This window comes from Botryllus schlosseri, chromosome 12, assembly GCF_051294905.1.
Source record: "Botryllus schlosseri isolate E-star chromosome 12, Bs_hap1, whole genome shotgun sequence".
NCBI lineage: Eukaryota > Metazoa > Chordata > Ascidiacea > Stolidobranchia > Styelidae > Botryllus > Botryllus schlosseri.
In genome coordinates, this window is record NC_137247.1 from 22077107 (window position 1) to 22085668 (window position 8562).

Consider the following 8562-nt stretch of genomic DNA (forward strand, 5'->3'; position numbering starts at 1 on the left):
AACTCACTCCAGTGAATTTGCCGTCGAGCTGTTCAATGCGTGACCGATAAGTGCATGCGAACTGCGGAGGCTTCATAAAATCAGACGAAAATGTGAATATCACTCCCTATAGTCTGCCATAATGAGCAACGATGATGACGTTATACGCTCTGATCTCTTCAACATCAGTCAGTCAATATATGTAATGTTGCCTTGCCTTGGCTTGAACTGACGGGGGTCGTAATTGATACCCGAATCTGACTGCTTCTTACCGTGTTTTATTATAGGGAAACTAAAATATCTGTACTCTGTTTCTGGCCCCCTGAAGGAAATGTGCAAGATCTTTCAAAGATTGCATCTCGACCTACAGACGAATGGAAAGCCCATGGATGTAAAGTCATGTGCTCTGCAGGTTGGTTATACTAATGTTCAGTTGTTGTCTGTAACATTTTCCTATCAATATTTCTCAGTAACTTACAGTCAGTGCCTTGAATCTGCATACGGGCTCCCAGTACCAGGCTATTGGGCAAATTCTACCCCGACTCATCCGAAAATACTCAGCCGGTCAAGTGACAGTTATTATCAAGCTGATAGATATGCAACATCAAGTCAAAGAACTGTTCAGATGTAAGTTAATGAGATCATTCACAGATAATTTTAAAATCTGAGTTGTGTTGAAAGTCAATGAGCAATTATGGCATATTTTGACTATTTACCATTAGGTGGACAACTGCACATTCCTACCTCATGTGTAGAAGTAGTATATTTTAATAGAAGTGATAGCAACGTCGCCACCAGAGAATGCAGGTTTTTTAGCCTTCGCCAGTCAATCTTGAATCATGGTGTTGGTCATTAAGGGCATTGGTTTGGAGGCTAGGCCTAGAGATTGCGCAGTTGTGAATGAGTAGGCTGTGAAAGACTTATACTTCTTTTATTTAAAACAGGCCCTATGAGTTTCTTACAAAGCTGTCGAATTCGCTAGATGAGATAAAAGATGAAATTAACCAGCTAAGGGAAGAGATGAAGCATATGCATGATAAAGTCAATGAAGACGACTCCATGGAAGATTTTGTTAAAGCAGACAGTGTAGAAGAGCTGGATATGCTATTGAAGAATCAGGTCAGCATAACAATTGATTAGTCGGAAGAAACCGCTATGAGCTAAGCATCTTTTTGATATATGTCAGATCCCATCTGCTGTCGCACTGAAAATAGTGAAACCAAGTCTTCGGGCTACAGTGCGTGCATTTTTCAAGTACTTTATGACTCAAAGGCATGCCCTGAAGTATTCGTGGACATGTGCTTCTCGGCAAGGTGGATTTAAGATGCCGTGCAAGGTTCAAATCTTTGGCGTCATCTTTTATGTGAGTGGTATGACAGTTTCATTCCATTTCGTTGCTTGAACTTCAGTTCTTTCCAGCTGTCCTGCAGCATACCGGATTCAGGCTCGCTACCCATCATGAAATTTCAGTGCACATAAAAACTGTTCTACATGGAGTGCCGGATTGGGATGCCGGCCGCCGAAAATTAAATAGTGTTGCCTCAGGTATACGATCCTAATTTCAAAATAGTATGAATTAATGTATATTGTAATTCATAATTTCCAAAATTTTGCCTTGAAATAGCCATCAATGACCACCAAGTAACCACAAAACCACTACCGGTGTTCACAGATCCAGGATATAGTTAGCGAGCTATCAGAAAATGTGTTCTGTGGACATGTAAGCGCGGGACAAAATAGCTCAGTATACTTGGCAATAACCATCTCTCTTAGAGTTCAGGTTAGGTTGGGTTATGGTTTAGAGTTGCCATTTATCAAGTAACATACTCGGGTGTGAGATGCTCAAATGACGCACAACCAGAAAGGATATGATTGGGACAATCAGTGCTTATTGATAGCGAAAATATAATATTAATGTTTACGTTTTACTTTCAGATCCCTCAAGAGATCAGCAACGTTGTTGAATTTACATCTGATGGACTGGACGATGCTCCGCATAGGTTTTATGTCGTGTGACCATTCGGATTCACCTGCTGTTGTTGATCATAGGGGTTAAAATTGTAACTAGTTTGTGTCCTTGTTGCATATTAGCCTATACTGCCAGACAATGTGTATACCATGAACCGGGTAACATTGGACACTAAGAAGTAAACGATTTGAATGGTTATTGATGAAAAACGGTTGTCCAATTCTTTTTCATGAGGCAGCAGTACCACAAGTAGTCTCAATAAAAGGTGGAATCATTCCACTACCCGATAACCTTGACCAATGTTCCCTCTAATTTTTGACGAGTGTACGCAGACCCTTGGACAGCGGTGCGTAACGACTAAAAAAAGGTCATTACTTCGAATTTTTTGTGCGCAGAGACCGTGTCCCAACATTGATAAATTAATGGCAGGGGGGGTCAAATTCATCAAAATTTATGGTTATTATATTCTTACAACCAAAAATAGATAGCATGCCAGTCCTAGATTCATAACTTGGCAGCAGATACCTCTAAGTCAGAGGTCTCAAACACGCGGCCCGCGGGCAGCATGCGGCCCGCGACGTCATTTTGGAATTTCAAGTATTCAACAATATATTCAGGGGCTATCTATCTTTTTTTTAGATATAAGAGCTTAAAGTTCAATCTAAACTACTATAAAAATCAGTGGGATCTCAACAAACTTCACTATCATATCACTTTTAAAAGCTACCATGCGGTAGAAGATCAACTATTCCGTCACATTTCTTGTTCATGACGATAGAACATGACCCGTTGCTGATTCGTGACTGCGTGACTGCTTAATCGCGTCGAGCAAGTGCGACGATGAAGACATCGTGCCATGTAACGGGTTAAGCAGCCGCGGCAGCTGGTCTTGTAGAAATTTCAATAAATTCCAGCTCCATTACGGTGGCGTTCTGAGGGAAATGACTGCGGCCAAAAATTTTTGTTCGTTTTTACCTTCAATTTGAGACCACGTCATTTTTAGAGCGCAGTGCCCCTTTAACATCAAACAACAGGGATAAGACATAACATAACTAGAACTTTCGTGTCTTCTAAATCTTTGAAGTCCCCACCAGCAGCACCCAAATTGGGAGAGGGCAACTCGAGTGGGGGACAAAAATTATTTCGCAAATATACATAAATTCATAGAGTTTTATTTTTGGTAAAATATTTAAACTTGAAATTTTTCTTCGCGCCTGGCGTGATTTAATGTTGCGCTACGTACATGACTCTATTTTATTGTGAATACCTAATCTCTCAGAAATAATTTGATGTAGTTTAATATATAGAAATAGGTATTTCGGTGCCGTTTATATATTTGGACAGCTTCTTGGAGGCACAGAACTTCAATATACAATTGAATAGTGTGTTCATATTGAAATGAACCCGAGTATTTTCGGCTGACACTCGTCAGGCGTGCTCGTCAGCAACTTGTTCAGAATATACGATCGTGCTACGATTGTTGATATACGATGTTCTTTTGAATTCTCTACTAGTTGCTGACGATTACCCCTGACGAGTGTCAGCCGAAAATATTTCGATTCATTTCAATATGAATATACTATTCAATTGTATATTTACCTATTAGGCTACTTTGGGAGACAATCGTACTTATTTTTGTAGCAGTTGGGGGACGAAAAAAATTGGGAGACAATTTTGTGTCCCCCTAATTCTTGGCGACATTTTTCCCTCAGTTGGTATCATCTGTTAAGCAAATCCGTTTGGGACCACGCTCATTAGTCCCTCATTTGTCCCTTACAAAAGAAATCAAGCCATGAAGTAGCAGGAATTTCGAGTTACAATGGCGACATTTTGACCCCTGTATAAACCTCGTATTTTGAAAAGTGGCATCAAGTCGACAACCAATACGGGAGATTTTCTTCCACTTTTCGCGTGTATAAAATGACACCGCTTTGCATACATGATAGTTTTTGTTTAGGATTCACGCAGTTTGAATCATTCCGGTATATATAGGGTTTTTAAGCATTTATACACTGTGTTAAAAAATGACGACACAAAAAATGCTGACCACCATTGTGATGACTCAACATAAGTTCTAGTTGCGATTTTGGTAGACACCGCGGGTAGTACGATTTTAATGTCGACTCCTAATATTTGGGCCCTTATTAGCTCTTAGCAAAGGCGAAAAGGCACTACATCATTGTTACATGTTGTTTAACACTCGTGATACAAATTGTGAAAAAGAATTACTGCTTTACCTTGATACAGCTTCATCAAATATATGTATTGGTTATAGCATGATAAATATTCTGTAGTATTTCTCGCACCCGATATATTGAGCTGATAGGTCGTTGATTTGCTTGTGTCAAGGCCGCTTGAAGATGCTCTGTCAGTTGCGAGCATAAGGAATATACCTTACGTCAGTTATTCTCAACCTTTTATGTCCTTGCGGAACCCTTTGGACCGTCTCGAGCCTCCGCGGACACCCGACTTTTATTTCTAATTTTGCTCAAATTATTGTTTCCGCTCAAGCCAGACAATGTACAGTGCGGTACAAAAGATGCATTGCGACATATTGAACAAAGAGGAGAATGATGAAACTACGAAGCGCGGTATTTATTAAGGGTGCCAAATATTATTTCGTGAATGAACAATTAATATACGCTATTTATTTGAAAATATTTGCAGCTTTTTTAATTCTGCTCGCACTGTACGCGATTTCATGTAGATAAATGTTTTGATTATTAGGCACCCTTCCTCCACAAAAAATACGCATCATTTATGAAAGTAGGCATCTAAGCGTTGGCCATTACCACGCCAAGATGTAAGAAGATATATGAAGTTTGGGCGAGCATGGGTCTCATAGATGTGTGCCGGGCGAACATGGGTCTCATAGAAGTGTGCCAAAAAGATCGTCAGCGAGAAAACATTAGTCGAAAGGGATTGCCCTTATGTTGACCGTAAACTTCGATATAAAAATATATTTGTACGGGTGCCTAAAGTGCTGGCACCGAATATTCATGTCGTGGCAATCTGGACCCCACAGGGCAACTGACATCCCATCCCGAATTATTATTGAACAGTGAAAAAATACCAATTTTGAATCGTGCGCTTCTTTTAGTTTAGTAGCGTATAGGCGAGTTCAATATCTTTTGATTACATACCGCACAGGAAGTCGGACTGAGAGGATACAAAATTTATAGCAATATACACGCAATTATCAATATTATTGACCTAATCAATCATTAATTATACAAACATTTTACCAGGTCCACGTGGTCGCATCTAAATGGAGACTGCATAGTAGGGATGGTGTGAACGTGAGGTTCACGTTCGCGTTCTGTGTGTGAATCTCGGAAAGTTAGAGGTTCGCGTTCACAACAGAACCTCGGTAGGTTCTGCACTGTGAACCCAGGGATATCTAAATATCCCTGTGTGAACCTTTTGGTAAATTGTAATTTTCACTTCATTATACGATCTGTGGCTACAATCTATTCCATTTCAACCGCGGGTCACTCCATGCATGGTGCTGGCAGCATAAAACAAAATCAACGCTAAACGAGCATGCACCATGCACCTCGACAACCTTAAAAGTTTTACTTGCTTTGTTGCAAAAATTTTCTCGGAAAAAGCAGCTTTCCGTTTGTGAATATTTAGTGACTCTCTGCTGTGAGCTTGACCCGCAATCACACAACATCACGAGCGATATATACGTAGTCAGCGAATCATGTTTATTCAACCAATTAATGACATTGATATCGTCTTTTGATGTAAAAAATCGAACGGGCGTACGAAGTCATTCTTGACTTCATATCTTTACTGTATCATTAAAACCAAATCCGTGCGATTAAGGTGCTTGCTACTGCTGCATAACTTGTTGTTGTTTGTGATATCGGTAGCGAGTATAAACCCGTTGTACACTCTGCTCAATATCAATGTAGCAATATTCAGACTCCGAACACAATGTCCGGTCTAGCTAAGACCGTTAAGGCGTAAGCTTATATTTTCAACATAACTCACCCACCTCCGAAGGTGACCAAGACGCCTGTACATCCCTTAGCATCGCCGCCTATATGGGTGTGTTTTTAGCTATCTCACCTTTGCTAGACCCTACAGATTCCACACAATTGGCTGTTTTCAATCATATATTATTACAGCAACAATTGAATTTTGGCAATAAATAAATAAACGGAAATAACTTGATATAGCTTAACAGAAGTGGCAGTAATTAAGGACTCCAATCAGATTATGCCTGCTACATCAATTGTTTTGAATTTAGACTGCTTCTACTTCTTGGATTGTTAAGCACCGCTAGGTTGATACTTCTCACTTACTTGAAAAACTACTGCTACTTGTTAGTTACGGTTTGTTAAGCTAATGTAGGCCTATATTTTTTTCACTTATTTGAAAATGCAACTTATACTCCTATACTGGTGAATAGAGATCAAACTCTACTTCTACTTGATAGTCTTCAGTCTGTCAAGCAAAACTAGGGCTAAAATACCAACTTTAGAATCGCTACTTCTACTTCAGTGAAAATCTACGTCGCTGCTTCTACTTTAGTACTAATCGAGACTAGTTTGATCACCTCAAATCAAGTTACATTAAGAAGCTTTATCGCTCTCCAGGGTACCTTTATAGTCGATACTTTTCACTTACTTGAAAAACTACTGCTACTTGTTAGTTTACGGTTTGTTAAGCTAAACTAGGCCTATATTTTTTCACTTATTTGAAAATGCGACTTATACTACTATACTGGTGAATAGAGATCAAACTCTACTTCTACTTGATACTTTTCAGTTTTTGAGACAAAACTAGGCCTAAAATACTAACTTTGGAATTGCTACTTCTACTACAGTTAAAATCTACGTCGCTGCTTCTACTTTAGTACTAATCGAGACTAGTTTGATCACCTCAAATCAAGCGACATTAAGAAGCTTAATCGCTCTCATACCTTTATGGTGGCCCGCATGTCCGCACAAAAATTGCATGAAGCAATTGTTGAGCGGGGAAAATGAAATATTGAAAACCCAATAAATGGCCACCAATACAGCAACAGCCTGCAGCAAGTCACTGCAGGGGATGACAATTCCATCAAACGACACCGTCACTCCACTGCAGCAGAGTAACGTCGGGTATGGCGTAGTTGCCTTTTCCTGTAAAGTAATGTATATTAGCATCAATTCCAACCAAAGGAAATAATCTCTGCATTATATGATACATCAGGGGCGGGCAACTTCTCCCGTCGGCGGGCCGGATATAGGAAAATTAAGTACTTGGCGGGCCGGATTGCTGAATCGATACATTATTCGCCCATTTATCCACATATACAAGGAATAAATCGTATTTAATGAATGTATTTCAACAACAGCAATGTCACTTCAAAGCCATTTCTCACCGATAATGGCGAAGACAATGTGGATTTGAGAATAACATTGTCATACAGGCGCCGCCATGTCTGCTTCTCTCTGATCAATCAACACAAGTGCATTCCTTAATTAAGATTTCAAGGCGTTCGATGAGCCCGGTCGCGGTAACCCTTCTTTGCCAAGATCTCAATTCATTAGGGTTGAGTAGGTGACGAGATAGCGTCATTGCTCAACTGTGTTGCCTAATTAATTTCGATATTGAATTCATGTGGGCCGCGTGCTCTACGAAATTTAAAAAGCGGCCTGCTACCCGTTTTGAGTAGGCAACCCCTGGCATAAGCGGTGCCTTACAAAAGCCTAGAAGTGCGCCGTGCTGCATGTCAGCGGTTACGGAATCAAACATAAGAAATATCAGCCTCGTGTACATGACCATTGTAGTCGACAAAAATCATGATTACCACAGACGACATTAGGGTACTAGAGTGCATCGTAAATGCCGATAATGCAGGTCTTCTCGCTTCGACAAACTTACGCGTCAGCTCCACTCTCGCATACACGTTATAATAACATACAGTCACTAACATTTGACGTAGTAAGCAAGTAGTGGAGATTCCCGACAGACTGGGGCGGCGGGCCACATTATCATGTAAGACGAAAATCTGTCCGCACAAGATCAATCTTTACTTGGATATGGTATTTCAACTAAATTAACGTATCTCGCTAGCCCCAATATCGATTCCTTAGTCGCTGAAAAGCGTTTCCAGGTAGAGTGCACAGCTCAGAGTTCAAAATAAAATGAAATTGATGATAATGATTATCGTTGTTTTTGTATTCCTTTATAAAAATATTACTTTTTTGTGGTCACAATCAATGTTCCCTCTAATTTTTGACGAGTCTGCGCACACTCACCAACTCACTAAAGAAAGGTCATCATAACGGATTTTTTGTGCGCAACTTACATTTTATGTGCGCAGAGACCGTGTCAGCACTGCACATTTGCGCAGCTTCGAGGAAACATTGGTCACAATGCCCATCGCCTATGTTAGTTAGCACGGCGTTGTACTGACGTACAGTTTTAACACGTGGTTATCTAGTTTATATCGATATTGAATTCATGCGGCACGCGGCCACTACGAAATTTGAAAAGTGGCCCGCGACCCGTTTTGAGTTGGCGACCCCTGGTCTATACCCTGTCTCAGTTTTAATAGTGTGCCATGATTTCAGCATAACATCGTCTTGTGGCGGTGACTTATAGTCTTCAATAGT

The 8562-nt window shown here is 40.2% G+C and overlaps 1 protein-coding gene across 3 annotated transcripts; it reads left to right on the plus strand.

The window, feature by feature from the left end:
* Positions 1-300: 300 nt before the first annotated feature.
* LOC145451952 (uncharacterized) lies at positions 301-2475 on the plus strand. 3 transcript variants are annotated; one of them, XM_080330164.1, is made up of 6 exons: positions 303-391; positions 450-606; positions 924-1098; positions 1166-1342; positions 1399-1524; positions 1915-2475. In XM_080330164.1, exons 1-5 carry the CDS (start codon positions 379-381, stop codon positions 1456-1458), a joined length of 582 nt encoding a protein of 193 aa, XP_080186290.1. In that variant the 5' UTR covers positions 303-378; the 3' UTR covers positions 1459-1524; positions 1915-2475. The 3 variants fall into 3 exon arrangements, with proteins under 3 accessions (XP_080186288.1, XP_080186289.1, XP_080186290.1); XM_080330162.1 differs by having other exon boundaries at positions 301-606; XM_080330163.1 differs by lacking the exon at positions 1915-2475 and having other exon boundaries at positions 301-606; positions 1399-1628.
* Positions 2476-8562: the final 6087 nt, after the last annotated feature.

Bases quoted from the DNA above. Each gene is read 5' to 3' on its own strand.
- LOC145451952 (XM_080330162.1), top strand. From the start codon at position 311: ATGTGCAAGATCTTTCAAAGATTGCATCTCGACCTACAGACGAATGGA. The intron at 607-923 runs GTAAGTTAATGA...TATTTAAAACAG, and splicing joins AGTCAAAGAACTGTTCAGAT to GCCCTATGAGTTTCTTACAA. The intron at 1,343-1,398 runs GTGAGTGGTATG...AGTTCTTTCCAG, and splicing joins TCTTTGGCGTCATCTTTTAT to CTGTCCTGCAGCATACCGGA.